Source organism: Lingula anatina, chromosome 5 (assembly GCF_051362555.1).
Source record: "Lingula anatina isolate TDL-2025a chromosome 5, LinAna3.0, whole genome shotgun sequence".
Lineage (NCBI taxonomy): Eukaryota > Metazoa > Brachiopoda > Lingulata > Lingulida > Lingulidae > Lingula > Lingula anatina.
Window position 1 is genome coordinate 18,589,580 of NC_141771.1, and position 22,390 is coordinate 18,611,969.

Consider the following 22,390-nt stretch of genomic DNA (forward strand, 5'->3'; position numbering starts at 1 on the left):
TTAGTTGCAGAAGAATGCTCAATAATCACGTAAAGTATTTTTTAAATCTCAAACGGGGCCATTGTACGGAACGCAGAAAGGAAGCCGTTCAGTGTAAAGGGGGCTTTACGTGTATCGCTGATAAAAAAATTATACTAGGATGCCACGGAGTATCTTCGTTATTCGTAAATGTATTTATTTAAGAAAAAATAAGGTAAGATTAGATAAGAGTTTATTAGAAATAGATCATGGATAAAAAGCATTTGAGAACCTTTTGGATCCTTTAAGGGTCAAAAGTCTACAGTAAGCGACACTTAATTTAAGAAGGGAGATGAAGACCAATGATTTTACTACACGTCAGTGAGCTGTTGAATTCTAAGGTGTAAAATGCTTTAGAATAGATAAAACGACAAGGAAAAATCTCCCTTTGTTAATCTACATTTGCAGGTCTTACAGGACCCGGTGTAACGTGACAGAGAGTCCCCTATGATAGAGAGTCCGCTTCCCATTCATTCGCACAGGTGAGGTTCGCCCTGGATTTTGACCCACTTCGTCAGGCTAACCCTAACCATTATTACTAAATGGAGGGCGGACTTTCTGTACACCGAAAGTCTGGCACAACTAACATATCGGGTGAGCAATGGATCACATTCATTAAAGGGATAATAACTCTTCGTATGAGGTCTATATTTCACAATAAAAGCATTGTGAATAACTCATAGAAATATAATATATTCTGTTTTATGACAAAAACAGCAGTTATAGCCATTATTCGGATATCTGAGCTTGTCTTCAGACCACGTGACCTCCATTGATGGCTATACTCTGTTATAATCTCTTAAGAGATTTTAACAAAAACCCAAACTTTTTAGAAAAAAAAAAAACAGGGACTAACTTTGAATATAAAAATGGATTCATTAACCATTGGTAAGTATGGGAAAATTGTTGTGTACTCCAGGAAAATTCAATTTTGGCCAAAACGTAGAGTTATTATACCTTTAAACGTATCAATCACAGTCTAAGGCCGAGTTCAATATTTTGATCACTTTCTACATATTGGACGAAAATATTTTGCTTACAAAGAATGTAATTCTACTATCATTTGCGCATTATATAAAATAAAGGTTATGTTGCAATCTAAGACTGTAATCTTAGATCGATCTACGTATGGGAACCCAGTCTACTTCGCACCATCACATACGATTCGCTATTGATTGACTGCAATGCAGCATGTCCATAAAAGAAACAATATGCACATGTAAATTTACAATTCTTAAAGCTAAAAATACTACTCGCGGGTTATGCAAATTATGCCGCTTCCACACTTCTTTTTAAACATAAAACAATACTTGACCGATCTTTAAGATTTTTAGATAAGAGTTGTTTCGACTGTCGCAAGAGCTAGGACTTTACTCAGTGGAAGTTTGACGTCATGATGCACATACATCCGCGTGCTTGAGGCATACCGCTGTTTCAAAGTTTCTTTGTTTTTCTCCAGTAACTCGTTGGTCATGTCGTTTTCCATTGGTGAGAACATATCTACTTTGTCCCCAAAGGAAGCATTGTTAATTAATTTAGCCAACAACGCTTTCAAAATATCTGCCGATTCGCCATAAACGGGGCCAAGGAAATTTCCTTCATCGCTCTTTTGAATGACGCCATACCCGACAATGTCGTCTGCGTCCGGTTTCGTTGCCACCAAGGTCAAGGTCGAATTTTTTTCTAACCAAACTTTCAAGAATTTTCTTCGTTCAATTGAGTGGATTGTGGTGTCGTATTCTACTAAGCGATCAAATAATTCCTCGTGGAAAGGGACGATAGAAAATCCTACATTTTCTGAAAGCTGAAGGGACGTTGTATCTATGATTCCGCTGATATGGCCTATCTTCCATGATTTGACGGAGTATCCCAACTTCAGGTTCGGCTCCACTCGGGAGGCCACGGAATTGATGCCAAAGTTTCTGTCTCCAACGTGTTCCTTTCTCTTTTCCCACAGCTTGGTGCCTGTCACAGCAATAAAGCAAACCAATGCCGGCAATAGAAGATAACTTCAATTATTATTTTGGCGTAACTTTGTAAGCCATGCATGTATAGTCTATTTCATATTTATAATGGCGATTCTTTAAAAAATATAGCATTACTCGAAGTCTAAGTAGACCAGAGTTGTTGGGCTTAAAATTAAGAACAAGTTTCGATTACAGTTCTTTTGAGAAATTGGTCTCAGGTATAAACGCACTAGAGAAGAACAACGTACCAATACGCTTTCCTCTAACTTCTTTACTAACAATCCATGCACCTCCAAATGCTTCGGTTTCACTCAAGTTGGCTCCCATTATAACACCTGAAATGAACAAAAAGGGCGCTCTGTAAAACCACGACATGTGCCCAGTAATATTAAATAGATCATATTCAGTCACAACAAGGAAATGCAAAAATTACGGTGGCTGTGCAAAAAAAAAAAAAAAAAAAAAAAAAATGCATGCACGTTTCACCAATACGGAATTGTTATACCCTTTTTCTGAGACCAGTTGCATCGTTCTTTTCCATCCTTAGAGTCATTTGTGATCTATGCAAAACACTCATCCCATCATGACGATGACCAATTATATATATATATATATATAATATAATATAATATAATATAATATAATATAATATAATACGGTATGTGGCGTACAATATCCGTGCTAAAATAGGTGTGTCTGTCAAAACAGTTTGTATGGTGATTAACAAGAACGAAAAACAGCAAAATAAGAGTTTGACCAGAAAAGTTGTATTTCAAAGCATATTTAAGTATCATGAATGAATTTAGAAGTAACCTGCGGGCTGTGGCCCTGTCATCCTGGAAAGTAAACGGGTACACATGTAGTTGCAATCTCCGAAAAATTCTTAAATGACATAAGGAGGTTTTCTACCTACGTTCGATGTTACCTTTAACTAAAATCATTCCCCCAATGCCAAATGGTCATTTCCCCATACTTCCCTGTAATCAGTCCATAAGTATTTGTATAGATTTGTATAGTTGTTATAAAGTTGTTATGATTAGAGTAGATAGCCTGTAAAATGTAACGTGTACACATTTTAGTAATCAATAAAGATTATCATTATTAAAATTTGTTTGGAACATCACACCTGGTGGTAAAGAGAGATTTTATGAAATAAGTCGACCTCGTCAGTATATTAATTGTCCACGAAAAATACCGAACCTGGATTATTCTGAAAAGGTCACGTGCGTCAATCATTCTCTGATTTCCCAACTTTACTCTTATCTCTTGTTCATTACTGATCAATGATATGGGTCACTTTTGTTTGATGGTTCCACTGCGGATATAAAACAGCATTATTTCTCTTATAACTGTTCTGGCAGAGCCAGTTTCCCATTGTTTATGGCCTCTGGTGCCAATGGATCTTTTTATTGCTTTCAATTTTAAAGTTTTGACGTAGAAGTCTTCCCTGCGTTGCGAGTAAAATAAAACGGCCGTCATGTCTCCTTGTTGTTCCTTTTTGTTGTACGTCACTAAAAGACATCTTTGCATCCGCGCCCCCCCCCCCCCCCCCCCTCTTCAAATAATCCTGAATCCGCCCCTGGATATGCCCTGTGCTCGTGCCCGCCCCGCACCCGTTGATTTATAAACTCGCGTGTCGTCACCATACCACAAACTACACTCCCATCAGTGAATCATCCTTGTGCAAAAAAGCAGCCTTTTTCGTCTAATATAAGTCAATATAATCACTAATATCGTGGCCTTATGTCCCACACGGGACGAAGAGCACTGAATCACTAATATCCTTAGGAGAAATCGACAATCAAATGACGAATGCGCTGCCCTCCATGTCTGACTATGGGACTTCTCGGCCAATGTTGAAATATTTTTGACTGTTCTTTATTTATCCTGACTATATGTTTGTGATAAAACACTATCATCTCACCAAATTTATGCCAAAATATCCGCGAGAGGAGTTTAAGTCATACAGAATGTACTTCAAAACCGAATAAAACGTATAATGCCACGCTCACATAGCTTCTTTAAGTATGTATCTATTGAGAAAACAGCGATCAAGAAACATTTACGAGTTGCAAATGCCTACATTTGTCTATATTTACTGTTACGAGTGAAATGACTTCCTATCTACAGTCTTTGTCTCCATTACGATAAGAACTATAAATATGCTTTTGTAAATCGCTGTTTTGTCAACGGGGTTTAAATATGGTGGACAGGGTGTTATAAAAAGGGATGAATGCCATCACTTCCAGAACATTATCTACTTTGTAATCTAAGAGCGCATTCTCAACGAATTAAGCCAGGCTTTACAAAGCCAGTGACCTAAAAATGGCGGACGTACATGAAAGAAAAACCGCCTAATCTTTTAATAGTCTCTCCGCCTCCCCACACGTCGTCCCTGCGGGGTACAGTAATTAAATCTCGGCTCCGTTCGCCATGCGGAAGCTACCTGAGAAATATTAAGTGCGCATGCTCATCAGTTAAACTCGTGGTGAAGAAGGCATGGCGGCTGAAGGCGATCGAAGGAAAAAAGCTCTTCTGTTCTATTATCTTTGAAAACAGAGACGAAAAAGGAATAATTGGCCCGTAGAGCAGCAATGAATCGACTATCTACGGAGATAATATCACCAGAGATATTCACGGAAATATTAATGTTCGGAGCCGAGATTTAATTACTGTACCCCGCAGGGACGACGTGTGGGGAGGCGTGTGAGAGGCGGAGAGACTATTAAAAGATTAGGCGGTTTTTCTTTCATGTACGTCCGCCATTTTTAGGTCACCGGCGTTGTAAAGCCTGGCTTAGTTCATTAGAGCGCATTCTCAACGAATTAAGCCAGGCTTTACAAAGCCGGTGACCTGAAAATGGCGGACGTACATGAAAGAAAAACCGCCTAATCTTTTAATAGTCTCTCCGCCTCTCACACGCCTCCCCACACGTCGTCCCTGCGGGGTATAGTAATTAAATCTCGGCTCCGAACATTAATATTTCCGTGAATATCCCTGGTGATATTATCTCCGTAGATAGTCGATTCATTGCTGCTCTACGGGCCAAATTATTCCTTTTTCGTCTCTGTTTTCAAAGATAATAGAACAGAAGAGCTTTTTTCCTTCGATCGCCTTCAGCCGCCATGCTTTCTTCACCAAGAGTTTAACTGATGAGCATGCGCACTTAATATTTCTCAGGTAGCTTCCGCATGGCGAACGGAGCCGAGATTTAATTACTGTACCCCGCAGGGACGACGTGTGGGGAGGCGGAGAGACTATTAAAAGATTAGGCGGTTTTTCTTTCATGTACGTCCGCCATTTTTAGGTCACCGGCTTTGTAAAGCCTGGCTTAATTCGTTGAGAATGCGCTCTAAGGACCTAATTTTGAGCCTTGTAACCTACATTACTTTCCCGTATCTATCTCTGGACAATACTGTATGAAGCCATTACTCTTGGTAATTGCTTTTGACTGGGAACGTACATTATTGAACAGAAGATCAATATTGTATTCCCCTGTGAATGTATCTCGGTGAAACAAATGAAATGTTTTAGATCACGTCGCTAGTAAATTGTGCTACTACAGAACCTCCAAAATGGATAAATGGCCAAATGAAAAAAAAATAAATAAAAGAAGATAAATGTGAAATAAATAGTATAAAAGAATAAGTGATTATAGATTTAGGTACAACCCCGTGCTACACTTTTTATGTAGCCTTAAATTGTAAAACTATTATCAACCGACAAACTCTATTCTCGTTATCGTTGGCTTAAACGGTAAAGGCCTGTATTAGATTGCTTTGATGGGTTTTTAAATAAATAAAAAGTGCGGAATCGGGTGCATATATTTACACGTACCCATATTGGACGCCGCAGGCTGTTTGTCAGTACCCAAAACCAGGGGAATTCACCGACGGCTTCTTTTCCGCCTGAAGCTCCATAATAACTCAATAAAAGCAACAAAGGGCTTACAGAGCAATAGGGTGATGTTTAAGTATCGATGAGCAACGATATGGATTATAACCAACAGAATGCAGCTGCCCTTGTCTGTACGATGCTCTCCGGGGTTCATGTCAATTATTCTGGTATACTTATACATGTGCTAGAGTAATAGTGTGGTTCTTTGTGTGTGTGTGGGGGGGGGGGGGGGGGAGAGATCGGGGAGGGCAAAGATGTGAAAGGGGGATCATAAGTGTGACTGAAAAAATGCATTAATTTTCGCGTGTATTCGGTCGCACTCAAAACGAAGTGAAAAGGCTTTCAGTAGCAGAGAAAAGATCCGCTCTGGGTAAAAAATTGATCTAGATTCACGAAGGTTTCGTGGTACATGTAAAAGGTCCAATTGTCTGAAAAAAATTGCTGGCTACGAGGCCTGCTGAAAATATGCTTCGTTTTGTGGAATGGTAGTCCGCTAAGAACCGTTGTCCGTTCCCCGTTACTTTGTACAGGTGATATTCGTCCTATTTACTATCCCCAATACTCCGACTAATCCCTTAACCTGTGCTAATCATGGAACCCCCGGCGTTCCATTCATAGGACTACCTCTCCTGTCAGACTGGCTCGTGATTTTAAAATAAAAAAAAATTACACAGACTGTTATCATAACAATAAACAACATTTCACTTTCCCCCATTCAATACCATATGAACGTATTACTCTTGGTGGTTGCCTTTGACGAAAAAAAACATCATGGAATAAGATCAATATGCCATTCCCCTGTGAGTGAATTAATCTTTGTGGAACAAATAAAGCGATTTAGATCATGTTGCTAGTAAAATGTGCCACTACCAGCACAAAGGCTTTGAACCGAAGGTTGACTCTATGAAAATTTAAAGAGCATGTTGATAAAAATTATGGAAGAAGTGTATGAATAAAATAAATAAAGTTCTCGTTACTGCATTGAAACTTACATGTAACAAAACTTAGGCTGAGCGTATATATAATAAATAGCAAATACATTTATAATTTATATTTCAACCACAGTGAAAAAGTATAAACTGGCAACAAACGATACATTTTTCTATTATCAATGTAAATACTCCCAACCACTGTGCAGTGGAGTTGATTGAAAACGATCTACAAAAAAATGAAGTCTCTTTTTTTAAGTGCAATATTGCTACCCTCCGATGTCACAGGAGCCTCTGAAATATAGTTCACACAATGATAAAATAATATTGTAGAGCAGACCCTGCGGGCAGAGGGTAGATCTACATTATTGCTGAGGTGTTATCTGAGCACCGATAAGCTACTAGTACTCTCTGACCACAGGGTTCGCTGGTGGTCTGATACAAAAATGTTGAAAAGCACTGTGATTTTGTAATATAGTATTTTAGTGGGCCCCTGACATCAGAGGGTACCGATAAGCCACGATATGCAGTGGCGGATTAAGCGGGGGTCCTGACTCTCTCCCCTTCGATTTCTGAAAAAATCACACCAATGATCCCCGCTTGAAATTAGAATTTTGACTAGCTGAATCATAGTTCTAACCCGTACCAAATGGCCCCGTTCGCCCTCCAAAATACCATAATTTTTCAGGGTCTTTAAGCGGCCCCCCAACCCCAAGCCAGGAGGGGGGGGTGTCGGCTTCGCATCCGTGGACTCCCCCCCCCCCCCCCCCCCCCCCCCCACCACCACACACACACTTCAAATAATCCTTGATCCGCCCCTGGATATGGATTATTACGTTGCAACTCCGTCCACTGTCGGGATGGTTTTAGTTGGGCTGTGTGTGTGTGTGTGTGTGTGTGTGTGTGCGTGTGTGTGTGTGTGTGTAGGCCTATCTGTATAAGGGGGTGTCATTCAGTGCGCAAGTCATTGTGACAGAGAGAACCAATGAGCGTGAGAAATAGGTAACCTAGGTTTCCAGCAAAAGCGTAGAAGTTCGCTCATGCACAAAACACACTGCACATCTTGCAACATGCTGCCATGCAAAAGCCTGCCTTCCACCACGGCCGCAGAAAAATATTGAACTTTTCTCCGGCGCGGTCCTATCTCTTTTGACCAAATGGAAGCAGTTACATCTGGGTCATGTATAGAATTGTGTTATGAATTAAGCAAAGACATACCAGTATATGTGAATATCTAGTGAAAAATCAATCTGTGACCCTGGTAGAGAATGGCAAAACCCGGGTGTTAGTGAGAATGCCTTTTAAGGTCGACAGTGTGTGTGTGTGTGTGTGTGTGTGTGTGTGTGTTTGGAGAGAGAGAGAGAGAGAGAGACTTTCCCTTACCTACCACCTTATTCTCAAGCTCCGCAACAAACGAGCCGTCTTCGTTAGCCTGGAATAGCGCCCGCACCATCTCCATGCTATAATTCCACGACTCCAACTTAGTCAGCTGCCACACGGCCGCCACATCTTTAAGCTGCATCAGCCTTACAGTGACCGAATCCGCCGACATCCTTTATAAACACAGGTAAAAGGCAGAGAGAGAGAAAGGCCACAGATACCTAAAACACACACTGCCCTCTACATCAGAAACTGCATTACATACGTTCACAATATGCAGTCCTTCTTGGCCGCCGTTTGGTGGTTTTTTTCCTCTGCTTTTTGCATGTAAGTGCCGTATACCTAAAGCCTGTAGAGCTATGTGCCTATTATACATATACCGATATTGCATGCATGCCCTTCATACGATTTAAATTAGGTCAAATCAAGGCTGAAGTCAGCGTGGTGTATGAGGCAGAATAATGGGCACTTGAGGTTATTTAACGAATCTAGATAACACTTGGGTTCTGATTAATATATATTTCTAGCAATTATCGATTGTATGGAAGAAATTAAGATTTTTGGCCTAGTTTCTAAACACCGTAAGTTTTGTCACCCAAATTCACTTGTCGCGTTCAAAAGAAACGCCTAGTTTTGGGCACATGACTGTTACAGTGTTTGTTCATTCACTGATACGTTTATCAGTTTGCTAAGCCCTTCAAATTGCCCTCACACAAATCTTAGTAAATCATTGCTGTGGTGACAAAAATCGTGTTTGAATCACTCATCGTTTCAAAGATCATTGGAAATGTATCAGTACAATACACTTAAACTGGTAACGACACATAACTGCTGAGAGCAGTAAAATCAGTAACTATAGTGAACTCTGACACTAAGTGTGTACATGTGCTTGGACCAACCGAACTTCGAAATAAGAATTGATTCTTGTACGTGCCTCTCTCTAGGGTCCTGAGTATCCTCCCCTTTAAAAAGACAAAACGAGGCAATTAATTTATCAATTCTACATGAAACTACCAGTATATCTCATTTGTCAAAATAACATTGTCACTTCCAGGAACGTACCACTACCTATATACATAGATGTCATATTTTACATACACACCAAAAGCGATTGCGTATATTAATAAAACTATATTGTATTTTTTTTCTCCATTTGTTTAGCCAGCATGGTATTTGTTAATAAAAACAAGTGTGCAGGATGCTCGATTGTCTCAATTGCGACAATAAATATAGGATAAAGCTGCGCCGGATGGTAATTATAACGATTGTGGCTGGTGTGCGGACACAATGTGTAGCAATCAGGACCTGGCCGCCCCTTTACAGGCCAGCAGAAGTTCTATTTCTAAAAATAATGATTTTAATTTTAAGCTTTCTAATTCTTTTCTGATCCCAATCTAAATGAGCAATGCTCCTCTGAATCCAAGTACAGTGTAATTTCATTGAAAATATCAACCTTTTGTACTTTAAGCTAAACTGACATTTTAGTCTAAAAGCTAAAATCAACTTTTGGAGTATTATTAAATGTTTTGAAAAAGATTCCCCAAGGCTTCAAGACACCTTTAATAAGTGTAGTCGACTTGATCCGTTTGAGAAAACAGTAGGTCTAATTAATGCGTTTATTCTTAATATCATTAATGGAATTTGAACTTGATTAATTGACAATTGATATTATGGCGAAACTGGCGAAGAGGCCACAGTGATACCCAGGATCCAAGAATGTCGTAGACTACCAGGCAGAAATGGAAAACCAGGGATTGTGAAAGTTGCGTTCTGTAGAATAGAGGAGAAGATTGCAGTAGTGAGAAGGAAAACTAACGTCCGTTATAGTACAGACCCGAGAGTACGGAAGGTGTGGATCCGAGCAAGTAAATCCCATACTGAAAGGGTCATGGACAAAAATATGGAGTTTTTACTCAACTATATTCCTGGCGGAAATCGTTTTTATATCACAAATCACGGTATAATCCGGGAGAAATCTGCAGAACAAATTAGACGCGACGAGGAAAAGGAGCGGATCAGAAATGGCACAAATCCGAATCTGATATTACCAGTAAAGCGTCAAGGTCAGTTACATGTACCTGTACAGTACGCAGTGGCAGATGTAGAGGGGGGGGGGGGGGGGGGTCAGGGGGGTCCAGACTCCGTCCCCCTTCAATTTCTGGAAAAAAAACAACACACCAATGGTCCCCTCTTGAAATCAGAATTTTGAATAGCTGAATCAAAGTTCTAAACCGTACCAAATGATAGCCTACCGTTCTCCCTTTAAAATACCAAAATTTTTGGGGCCCTTCAGCGGGCCTCGAACTCCACGCCAAGAGGTGGGGGGAGGGGGGGCTTCGCATCTGCAGACCACCCCTTCAAAAAATCCTGGATCAGCCCCTGTGTATGTGACCAACGTTCACAATCACTGCCGTCTATCACATACTGTATGATAATTATTAAACCGACAGGTGAAGGTTAGATTTTACATTTTTTTCTCATTTTAAAGCCCAGAAAAAAAAAACTGAATGTGCGCACACTTGGGAAACCAGTTTAATATAATACATTGTATAATATACATTCAGAAAAAAAGTTAAAGGATATACAATGTTTAAATAGCGAGAGAGAAATATTCACGTCGACAGGTATTGCAATTGGTAATCAAATAAAGCACGGTAATTAGTCACGACTCTTTTGCTTACAGGATCGTTTTTCACCATTTACCTGTGCTGACATTAAGTCAGCGTCACGCATTAAGTCTTTGTCTGGGCCTCCCCACCTGGCCACGAGAACGAGGCTCCATTATGTATACTTTCCCCTTAACCTGTCGCCATTTTGAATTTACCTGTGGATGCGAGAGGAATGTGGATTCGGTAAAGAGACGTTAAGACTTTGAAAAGAAAAAGATGGAGTCCTTGCTCGGAAATTGTCGCTTCTCAGGAATGATCTCAGCTCTTCTAGCTTCACTTCTTCTGATCGTTCTCAGTGGAATAGACACAGGTGAGTAAGTAAACGGGTGTTAAAGGGCACAACGCTGAAGAAAATTCAAATTTAAAGGGGTTTAACGACCACTGTACCCGTAATAAACAAGGTCTCTCGTGAAGGTGGGAGGGTTATAAAATGATAAGGCGGCCTGTATGGGCGTCGTAACCAGCACTAACATATCCTGGTATGATAGTTTTTTCGTAAAAAGTTAGATTTACCGATTTTAATACTTTACCCGAAGAAATCACAATGACACAATGCAGATGTGGTCATGTGCTTCAAAGCTTGGGTGCAGTAAAGTTTGCCCTTGTCTAAAACAAAATTTACAAGCTACAGTACAACGAGAGTTCGGAAACTTTGCAATTGACTTTATAAAGTAGCCCTTATATTTAATACGAGTTCTTTAGAACTCAAATGGACGTAAAAGGACACTTTAGGTGAGGGGGTTCTCATTTACGTAATTTTGCGGCAGTGATGTTTAAAAACTCCCGAACATTCGAACTCCCATTTCGATGTGTCTCATATTAAATTCATATAGAATAAAGAACTTTGATTTGACAGCCAAACATTACAATGCTAGGACCCATATTACAATGGATCCAAGTCCAGCAGTATCGTTCTTTGTAAAAATGCTAGTAATGCACTAGGATAATGATGACTAATGGAGCTTTGGCCTGTCTTGAGGATTGGTCAGGTGATTGGTATGTCCTCGCACTCGTTGTGTTCTCAACACAAACAAAGACGAGAGGTTTCGAAACATATATAATCTCAGTTTAAAAATTCGATGTGGGGCTTTATTATATATGATATATATATATATATGCTTCATGTACGAGTGTCTTCTTGAAAAAGTGAAAAAAGTTGCCCTTTACAAGGAACGACACTTTCTACATGGGGTTAAAATAAATGAAGCTCTACATGTACATGCAGAGGTAAAAGTTACCCACCACAAGAAGGGCCCTGGCTATTTTCTTTCACCACTGGCTGAATCAAAACAAATTGGAATGTTTTTTTTAAGATGTATAAGTAGGAAGTATAGAAAGCATATTTCATATTTCAACTGTAACACAAGCAAGTTTGTCAATATTGTGTTACATACACCCATATCGTATTTTTAAACTGAGGATTTATATGTTTTAATCATATCATAAAGAATAAAAGAATGCACGAAAACAATAAAGACAGGTTCCTTAATGTAACTTTTACCCCCCTTTAATTGACCAAGCTTGACACATTTCACAGACCCCTAATCAAGTATTGACTCCAAGGGCATTTTTTCGGCTTTAAGGGGGGGGGGAGGGGGGCTCTGAATCCCCAATCCCGACCACAGGTCTGGTAACTGGCCATATTTCCAATACTCATTATAATACAGTCTATGAAATCTATCTTTAGGACGTAAAGTGCTCTATAAAGTCTATTTTAAGGACAGTTAACGTCTGAAGGTAAACGAAAAGGATGATAAGATAACACTTAACAGTGTTAGTTTGTTACTCCTTCACTTCACCGTGGCTGGCAAGTTCTACCTATACAGTTATTTTCTGTAACCATCCATAGAGTTATTTTCTGACCCCCTCCCTTTTTTGAGACTAACTCCGGAGAGTAGACTGGTTGATCGTCCCCCCCCCCCCCCCCCCCCCCCGCCATCTCCCTACTACGTCATCCCCCCAGTGATGAAGTCCTACCCTCTGATATGAGGGGCTCATAAAATAGAATACTAAATTTCAGTATGAGAAAGAATAATTTTGTAACAGGCTACCGGCACGCCCTGTGGTCCGAAAGAAAAGAAGTACTAACTTTAATATTTTTGTCTTTTAAACGTCAGAACAGGATGAATTATAACTTACATGTTGATATGAACAAGAACGTAATAAGACAATAAACGTCCTTGATATGAAGAAGAGTCACAGAGAGGCTATTTTCTCTGGATATCCACTCTACTACCTGTGCACATCTTTGCGTCGTGAATTCAGCGAGCATCTAAATCACAAAAACGACCACATTACCTGGCTGATCTCTGATAGATAGAGAGGAGTGGAGAATTAAATGGACATTTAATTGCATTTCACCTGTTTGCGTCCCAGTGCTGAAAACAGGTTTAGTTTGAACTGGCACTTGACGTCCCCTTAAGAATTCGTCGAAAACTTTGTGAAGATCATTGACAGTTGTAAACGATAGAAGTGAGTTTGATATAGAGAGGACAGGCAGAAACATAAGGGTGCACATATCATAAATAAATGATAAATATACATGTATTGCAGGTCGTGCTATAATCTAATATAAGTAAAAATAATTCTACCGTCACTGGTAGTACTTTTTATTCTTACACTTTGCTTAAACTTTTCAGCAATTTTTTTCTGGAACATAAATCTGCACGGGTGAAAGTGTTCACGATTATGCCTGATTGCAGGATTTTCAGTCTCCATTTTGATTCTTTTTATTTCAAAATAGCTATTAAATGCGATGAGGAATTGCAAGCTAGGTTTTCAGGATTTTCAGTTTTGACATCTTTCACCCATGTATCTTCGCGTAGGAATGCCGTCACTTTCGCCCGGGGCAGAGTATAACGAGTTTTGGTTAACTAAGCACAAAACGCTACTTATGCACATACATATCATGAATTAATTACTCCCTTTGGCAAAATAGGAGTTTTTTTGTGTGTGTGTTCGAAAATGTTTTTTTTTTTTCATTTGGCGGAACATCAACGGTGATAGTAAATGTTACAAACACTGGTAAAATTGTTGGACCAAGCTGGGGTCTGGGTTATAAGGCCAATGGGAGTGGAGGTTGATGTGACATATGAATGTAGAATGTGTCTTTTATATGTCACGCCCCTTCTTTTACAACTCGTGTCTATGCCAGTTTTAATCAGCCTCGGTTATTTCTTTCTAAGAACTAATTTTTTTCATTGGTCTTTCAGTTTTCAGTGGACTATATAACAAATATTTGTTAACAAAAATGGGATTTTTTTAGTTTGAAAAAATAAAAACATGACCCCTGCAGCTTCTTTCCACGTTGGACCTCGGTCACTGATTGAACGCTCTCGATATAACCTTCATTGATTATGTCTCATATGGCCCAAAAGTAGACATTTTCTTGAAGTTACTGCCTTGACAAGATCATTACTCAGCAGATGTTTCTTTTTATTTTTATTTTCAGTTTCGTCCCAAATTCAGATCAAATTTGATCCCCAGCGCGACTGCTACAACTACTACAATCTAAAGAACGAGAAACTGTACGGTGACAGGTGTGCGCAAGACCAAAAATGCTGCGGAACGTGTTACTACAGGTAGGCATGTCAGTTTCAGGGGCGGATCCAGAGCTATTTTCTGACCGTCTTCCAAATCATCTTTGTTGATCCATCCTCTATTTTTGACCGTCTTCCGACAGAAAAAAAATTAGATACCCGTCTATGTTAACTAGAAAATCTGACCGTCTTCCAGAAGACGGCCTCAATCCTTAGTAGTTTTCGTCTTTGTTTTATATACAACACTGGGGACAGTCATTTCAAGGAATAAGGGCGCATTCCGAACAAAAGACTAGCAGATCTCTGATCAAAATAAGGCCGACCCACTTGAATGCTTGTTGCGTAATCCACGCAGGCAATCTGTTCAGTTTCTAAACGGGAATTGAGCGGCAAGGATTTGAGTGAGTCGTCACATTTGATCCGCAGATGTGTTAGTCAGCTGCCCTGAATGGGCTTTTAATTATCTTCTTCCTTCGCCATTGCAAGAAATGCCAGAGTGAGGACCCATCAAACTAAAAGATAAATCTTAGGTCTACGGAATATCATTGGCCATTATAATGTTCTGATCTTTTTATTAAATAACCAATTAAAATTCTTTAAAATTTCGTGAAAATGCTTTGAATATTTTTGTTTCCAAGCGATGCAAAATATGCAATACGAATGTAATTATCACATCTAATAAGGTTTTTGCAAAGTAAAATGAATTTGATGTTATTATCTCGTTTCAGATATTGTTGTAAGGAAGAATATGCAAGTTCAAAAGTCAACCAGCTTCTCTGCACTAACAATGACGTCGAGGGCACGTATGCCACTGAAATGTGAGTTCACTGTTATATGGTTTTGACTATTAATGTCTTTGTTTGTTCAATTGTTTGTTTATTCAATGCAGGTGAGCAAAGAAAAACAGTTAAAGCATGACAAATTTAACTAGAAAAGCACTCCGAGAGCGCAGACCTCCGCCAAGGCAGCAAATTTTAATTATTATTGTTTATTGATTGATTATTGATCCGGATCACCACCAAAAACTAACCATCTCTTCCTTGGTCCACTTCTGACAGTTCCTGAAAATTGCATCAATTTCGGTCCATGACTTTTTGAGTTATGTTGATGACAGACAGGCAGACAAACAAACAGACAAGCAGGGGTGAAAACATAACCTCCTTGGTGGAGCGAAAAATCAGACTTTTCAGATTTGTACTGATAGAGTTAAAATCGTGGAACTGGCTGTGTCCCTGCGTTTAAATCAAAACAATTACCAAGCTGTATATTTTCTTTTTATATTGTTATACTCTCTATCTGTCATGTTCTTTTATTAAAACGTTCCTATCAACTTTCTCTCTCTCTCTCTCTCTAACATACACACACACACACATGCTCTCGCTCTCTCTCTCTGTTGTAAATGCAATTTCATGTTTCATTGGTGCGTGCTTTTTCATTTGCCTCGCTGCTTCTCCTTTTCCTGGAGAACCACAACCCATAACCAAAACCCTCTTCACTGACATTTTACAATTTCCAGGAGCGGTCGCAATTTTTCCACTATTTCCCTTTTTGCTATTTCAACTACAGAAATGGTTAATGGGTCTATGTTTGCACAGCTTTTACCCTTGGTTCTTATGAAAAACACGCCCGGAAGTCTTGAACAGAAGTCTGCTCATTCTATCATACTATTTGTGTACATTAACCCTTGTAATTAACTATTAAGCGAAGCCACGATGCGATTTATCTGAAAATACGGAAATCTTCATCGAAAACCCTGTTTCAGAAAATATCATATTTGACTGCGTTGTGCACTTATTTCCCCAATTAGCAATTTAAACCAAAACACAGTTTGGTTACTCAGATAATATGCCAAGCTGTCGTTGCGAAGTTAAAATGTTCAGTCAGAAATACATGGATAAGTTTGAACAAAGGCATTGTTTCGGTGTCTTAAATATACTTACAACTTCCCAGTCCGAAGCCAGCAATTTCACGAGGGGGGGGGATCTTTTTTCTGAAAGAGTGGAGCTTTTATCATAAAACCTTCGTGTACCGAGAACAATTTTTACCCAGAGTTGAGCTATTCCTCACAAAAAGAGCGGATCGCTCGAACCACCCTGGCTACGGATCTGCCAGTATTACTGTAATACAGATCCTGAAAGAAAGCGGGTCGTTGATTCTATTTTCTACGCCTATGAATTCTGTTTGCCTTTCCCTGAAAATCGTCATGGGTGTCTTAATTCACCTTTTTGTTTATCTTGGTAATATCAGTTATAAAGAAGTGGCTGAATTATTATGCCCACGTTTGTTTGTTTTGGTATATATAATTAAGGGAGGATTAATCCTGGGAGAAATTAAATTTAAGCGTTCTATGTCATGTGTTTTGGGAGTCAAATCAAATTCCACCTTTTAATTTAAAAATCGTATATAGTGAAACGGGACTCGGTGATTATGGGCTTATTTCAACAAAAGCGCTCAGTTCGTGGTAACAAAATCGTACTGAAAATTATTTGTTCGTTCAATTGCACAGCCTTTTTACATCCAGAAATGATTTGAAACGGATGATAACGCACCTATAGACTTTTTTTTAAAAAAAAGGCCGTTTAGTGCTTTAGTTGTTCAGACAAGATTGTAGAAGTTTGACTACCAAATACAAAATACGAGAAAGTAGTTTGAAAAAGTGTAGTGTAGTTGCATATAAAAACTTGTTTTTTCATTCACGTGTGCGTGTTTCAGGAAACTAGAGTTTTTCAGTCTTAAAGAAACGCAATAAGAATTTGATAGTAAAATGGTATTTTATTTATTGCTCTTCCAAATATTTTCTGTGTTATCAAGGTGCGTTAAATCCATATTAACTTCATTGCTGTTCTGGGTATTCAGATATGACCGCCAAGCAAATGTTTTGGTTAAAGACTCATTTGATTATGAAAGACGACCCATTTCTTTTCGAACTGCAGATCTTTTTGTGGTATTCTACAAAAATTTTTTTTTTTTGGGGGGGGGGGGGGTAGAGGGGAGCAACGGCAACCGAATTTCTGGTTTCTCAGCCTTTGCACATGATGGTCATATTAGCTTCCGAACAGCAATAAGTTAAATCTGATGCGAACGCACCTTGAAGATGAGGCTTTAAAGCCCAGAGAAGTGACTATCTTGACATTTCATATCCCAGCTTTGGTAAGGGGAAGTAGGCTATTATCGGTCCGCACGGGTCTGTCTAACTTTTTTAGGCTAACTTAGTTGGCTTTATTTAGCACGAAGAAGGAATTACATTAAATTCAACTCATCATCATTTAAACAATGTAAGCCATAAATTCAGTTTTTGCTTCAAAATTGCGCTTTCACCATTTTTTGTTGAAATTCAGTGAGATGTCGCTTTGAGAAAAATACTAAACTCAGATTATGTGTGAGTTTTCAAATTGTTGCGTCAGATATTAACGCAAAGATTTAAGAAAAAAAAAAACAAACAAGAAAGTTCAATGCCAGACCCCGTCGACCGAGGTTTGCCTAATGTAACTCCTACCAAATTTTTAAACGAAAAATCAAAATGAACAAAAATAAACAGACCCTTGCGAACTTGTTATAATAGCAGCGTCCTATTTTCCCTTCCAGGCCCCCGGGACTGGTGTATTTGACATACCAACAAATCGCCGCCATTATCGCCACTGCAGTTGTCGGACTAGCTGTTATCGTGACCTCGATTGTGCTAGTTGTGATGTGGCGGAAACGATCCGGTTGTTTCAACAGAGCAAAACCTTAAAGAGCATGCGCAGCTTAGCTATGTGGCCTTTGACCTAACTTCGTGACCATCAGGAAACTTCGTAGTGAAAACAAAAACATCCAGTAGAGTCAGTGACTTCTATACATGTATAAATTAATGTAAATTTGTTTATCCAGGTAGATATCTAAATAACAAAGTTAAACTTTGTTGAAACTTACGGTATTTTTAAGGAGATTTTATTACTTTTATTAGATCTTTTATCCAGGGTTTACAAAGTTTAAATTTGTTTTTTTTCCTGTTCATAAATGTACATTTGTATCAAAAAGTAATCACAAGATAGCAATAAGGAGAACAGTTTCAAATTGCTTGATTTTAGCAAAATTGTCACTTGTAGGCCTTTGTATTTGTGCACACTCTTTGGGTTTTGTTTATTTGCTATATTTGTCGTGTTTTTTATTGATATTTTTTTGCTGTGTCTAATAGCAAAGACAACAAACCCACCGACGATTAGACCTCGAATCATTACATTCCAAAGCAAATAATTTTCTCTTTATACGTAAGGATGTAAGGAATAGTTTAATTCAGAAAGCAGCACAAAATATAAGAGCTTTTCTGTGCTTGAGAAAAACTTGTGCATAGTTATGTTATATATTTTCGTACAGTTTGTCTTTTTTAAAAAGAATTTGTTTAGGTTGGGTTAGGTGGCCAAAGATTGCAACTTAAAAGATGATTTGATCAAGCCACCAATTTCGTTAATCTCAGCACGTACAACCTGTAAACAAAACATAAAATTATAACCTTTTACGCGAAGTTTTGTACAAAAGGAAGTTAATTGATATTAAAAACTGGTCAATGAGCGTATTCTGTGCTCCGCTCGGAAGTTTGATATGTATATACACCTTAAAATGTAGTCGTGGTTCGTTTGCATTTCATTTGTTTGTTTTTAAGATAACTTTTATAGTTGCAAGAATAATGGTTATATAATAATCATTCTTATCTGTTTCTCACAGAAATATAATGAAAGTAGATATAGTGAAAGTCGATATATTGTAGGCTGGCAATACTGTTATGAATCTTATGTCATCACCAGTGTTCTTGAAATGCTTTTCATCCATCAAATTCACAGTCACGGTCAATGTTTAAGGCCAATTTAATGGGCATTTAATAGGCTATGAAACTGTATAAAATACGATTTCTTAAAGACAGCTGTTTGAAAAAATACTTTTGTGATGCTGTATTAGAATCTGTTCATTTCCATTTAAGATATGAAATTGTTTGCATAATAATTTGCACATTATGTTTGGAGTAATTATGTTGCTGGACTAGAATTATTTTCATTTTCCTGTGGATTATTTTTTAAAAATATAATTTCAAATTGGGCAAGAGGAAATCTTTTCCTGTGACATCTAAAGCCTGAAGTTAAATTACTGTTTATTTGATATGCCTATTGTTTTTCATGTTTTACAGTTTTCTTTTTACATCCTGCTTATTTTTTCGTGTCGACAAGTGTATATACCAATCATAGATCAAGTATATTAAAAATATTTTTCTAATTGTACAAATAATTAGTTTACATGAAAATGGACTGAGGGATCTGCTATTTTATTATCTATTGTTTACATACACAATTGCCAAATACTGTTTTTCTTTTAAGTGTTGGAGTCAATATAAATGTGTTAATGAAGTTGTCTTGTTTGTGACCTTTTAAACCTTTGTTTCTTCACTAACTGTTTTATTCATTGATAAAGTTTAGATAGAGACTTTTAGTTTGTATTTCTTGTTTGATATCAACCCTAGATATATATAATCTCAGCGCGGGACTCTTTTTATCACGGTATGGTTGGTATGGCAACCACTGGCAATGGTGACCATACGGAATTCATTGTGACTTAGGCAGTTAAGCTTATGATAAAAATGAGAACAATAAATATAAAGTATGGAACTTACGAAAGAGTAGTTTAATTCTCACTATGAATGTTAGTGCGAGTTGTTAAACGCAAGCGCGAGGGATAATTACGTCCCCCTTTTTCGTTGGTGTGAACGTTAGAATAATCCCCGAATTCTAGTAATTATACCATTCCCCACGTCTTTGTTTCATGCTCACACGCTCTTGCTGACAAAATCTTCGATTGTTCAGTCACACCCACACGAATCCTACTCTCTGACCACAAAGTGTGCTAGTAGCCTGTTACAAAATCATTGTTCCCCTGATACTTAACTTGTATAAGCCCCTGATACCAGAAGGCATCAAATGCCTAGGTGTTCACCAGATTTTTTTTCCCCTTTTTTTCGGCGACGGAGACCTTTTTTACATCAAGCGGTGCAGTTAAGTTAAGCAACTGTACCGGTACACTTTGAGACGTCCTAACATGTAAGGCTGCATTCACAAGAACTTACTAGTCCCCATATCAAATATGGCCGACCCACTTGACTGCTTGTTGCGTTATCCCCTTGGGGGGTCTATTCAGTGTCTTTTAGGCAAGCTTTTGAATGGGTCGCCATATTTGATCCGTGGACTAGTTAGTCCGTTGTTTTGAATGCGGCCTAATTTCGGTATAGTGGCTTTTACTCACTTCCACATATGGGCGTTGTGTTGTTAAGTTATTTGTCTTGTCGTGTCGAGCGCGTGGGTTGAGGCCAGACAGCCATTTACATAATGACCAGATTGGAAGGTCTGTCTCTCAAAGACTCAAAGTGTAAGAACTCAGTACAGGTTGTGAAAAGTTCTTCAATCTGTGAATCTTGACTTGTTTGTTCTGAATTCCCACTATTTCCCGCTGCACGTAAACACTGATGACCCTTTTAAACAGACTCACCGTGCTGTTTGCAATAAGATTGTCGGTATCATGATATTGGACATTTATGTACATTCATAATTCTACTCCAAATGCTTGAAGAAATTTGCATGAGATATCTTTGATAATTCTCTTCACCTTTTCAGTACTCCTGTCGCTTTTAGTTATATATATATATATATATATATATATATATATATATATTTGCATGATGACAATGTCTTTTCACGAGAGTGAATTAAAGAAAATATCCAAAATAGTAAAAATCCTAGAATACATTGGTCTAGATTTCTGACTTTTCCTTGCATGGTCTATGACAGCGCCTCCTATAGTTTAGCACCGTCCTCCCTGTTTGTGTTTTTCAGGCCCCCAATCATTAACGTTCCGGGCCTCCTTGCGGCAGTCCTTGTTATAGTACCACTCCTGGTGACTGGAATCGTGATTCTGGTGTGCTACAAGAAAAAAGTCTTCTGCTTCAAAGGACGAAAATACCAGCCCCCGGGAGCACCCGTTGAGACGGTCCACAAGGAAAAAGAGCCGCTCCCTGAGGACGACGATGATGAAGATGCGCACGCCAAGGCACATCTAAAACGGGAAGAAGACAGTACGGTGTGATCAAAAACTATTTTACAGCTTTAAGACTTTGTTTATATCAATCTGTTTCATATAGGATAACGCCATAGCAAACGGAATAGGATTTCCTCCTCGCGTTTTTTTTATTCAAGAAAAAAGGAACTCGAGTTACCCCAGGCTATAATTTTATGGATTTCATGTAAAAACCTTAAAGAATTGAATAGTGTAGATTCATTCGATTAGACGGTTTAGGTTTAGGTTCGGAAATGCCACAGCACCGGCGACGATTGCTTCTTCTAGAGAACATATCGACAGAGCCTAGATCACGTAAATGAATATTAACACGTAAATGAATGTTAACGGCAGAAAGAAAAAACTTTCTCTTTGGTTTTCGTTCTTAGATACAACCCTATTCTGTCTTATGCAGTGATATACATAACATTTCCTTAGCTTTATAGCTTTGGCTGATCTAGAATAGAGATGCAGTTGAAGAAGAATGCCTAATATCACTGCCATGTTTTTGAATACCCTTGAACGAACAATATGTAATTTTCTAAGTGGGTGCTAGACTTTTCCTTGAACACCGTTCGCCTTGCCACTGATATGACGCAAACGAATTAAAGAAAATAATGTCAGCGTAATGATTCACACAAATATCATTTCTGGAGGAGAAATGATTGCAAAAACGTTTCTTTGGGGACATAATTAAGCTTGTGAAAAGGTTGTGATTGAAGGTTGTTGATACCAAAGCGGTGAAATTTTGTCGTCCGAATGAAAAGTCAAGCGGCGGAATCAGGATGGGGGGGGGGGGGGGGGGGGGGGGGGGGGTATAGACCACACCCCTTCCAAATCCATCCTTGAATGGGTCCAAATGTACATAGTTTCTGTTGCACAATGTACAGGATTTATTTTGCATTGTTTGTTGACGC

At 38.6% G+C, this 22,390-nt stretch overlaps 2 protein-coding genes across 5 annotated transcripts; one reads left to right on the top strand and one right to left on the bottom strand.

The window, feature by feature from the left end:
- Positions 1-200: 200 nt before the first annotated feature.
- Positions 201-8,613, bottom strand: LOC106171274 (uncharacterized). 3 transcript variants are annotated; one of them, XM_087014181.1, is made up of 3 exons: positions 8,457-8,613; positions 2,234-2,320; positions 201-1,983 (listed from the first exon to the last, which is right to left on the bottom strand). In XM_087014181.1, exons 2-3 carry the CDS (start codon positions 2,310-2,312, stop codon positions 1,349-1,351), a joined length of 714 nt encoding a protein of 237 aa, XP_086870307.1. In that variant the 5' UTR covers positions 2,313-2,320; positions 8,457-8,613; the 3' UTR covers positions 201-1,348. The 3 variants fall into 3 exon arrangements, with proteins under 3 accessions (XP_086870307.1, XP_013407011.2, XP_086870306.1); XM_013551557.2 differs by lacking the exon at positions 8,457-8,613 and adding an exon at positions 8,195-8,442; XM_087014180.1 differs by lacking the exon at positions 8,457-8,613 and adding an exon at positions 8,199-8,368.
- Positions 8,614-10,977: 2,364 nt separating this feature from the next.
- On the top strand, positions 10,978-22,096 carry LOC106171285 (uncharacterized). 2 transcript variants are annotated; one of them, XM_013551567.2, is made up of 4 exons: positions 10,978-11,170; positions 14,312-14,441; positions 15,128-15,217; positions 21,254-22,096. In XM_013551567.2, the coding sequence occupies exons 1-4, from the start codon at positions 11,077-11,079 to the stop codon at positions 21,501-21,503; spliced, it is 564 nt and encodes a 187-aa protein (XP_013407021.1). In that variant the 5' UTR covers positions 10,978-11,076; the 3' UTR covers positions 21,504-22,096. The 2 variants fall into 2 exon arrangements, with proteins under 2 accessions (XP_013407021.1, XP_013407022.1); XM_013551568.2 differs by lacking the exon at positions 21,254-22,096 and adding an exon at positions 17,985-20,044.
- Positions 22,097-22,390: the final 294 nt, after the last annotated feature.

Coding starts and splice junctions, on each gene's coding strand:
- LOC106171274 (XM_013551557.2), bottom strand. CDS start 8,363: ATGTCGGCGGATTCGGTCACTGTAAGGCTGATGCAGCTTAAAGATGTG. Junction 2,321..8,194: donor GCTTGAGAATAAGGTGGTAG/GTAAGGGAAAGT, acceptor TGTTCATTTCAG/GTGTTATAATGGGAGCCAAC. Junction 1,984..2,233: donor AGTTAGAGGAAAGCGTATTG/GTACGTTGTTCT, acceptor TTGCTGTGACAG/GCACCAAGCTGTGGGAAAAG.
- LOC106171285 (XM_013551567.2), top strand. CDS start 11,077: ATGGAGTCCTTGCTCGGAAATTGTCGCTTCTCAGGAATGATCTCAGCT. Junction 11,171..14,311: donor TCTCAGTGGAATAGACACAG/GTGAGTAAGTAA, acceptor TTTTATTTTCAG/TTTCGTCCCAAATTCAGATC. Junction 14,442..15,127: donor TGCGGAACGTGTTACTACAG/GTAGGCATGTCA, acceptor ATCTCGTTTCAG/ATATTGTTGTAAGGAAGAAT.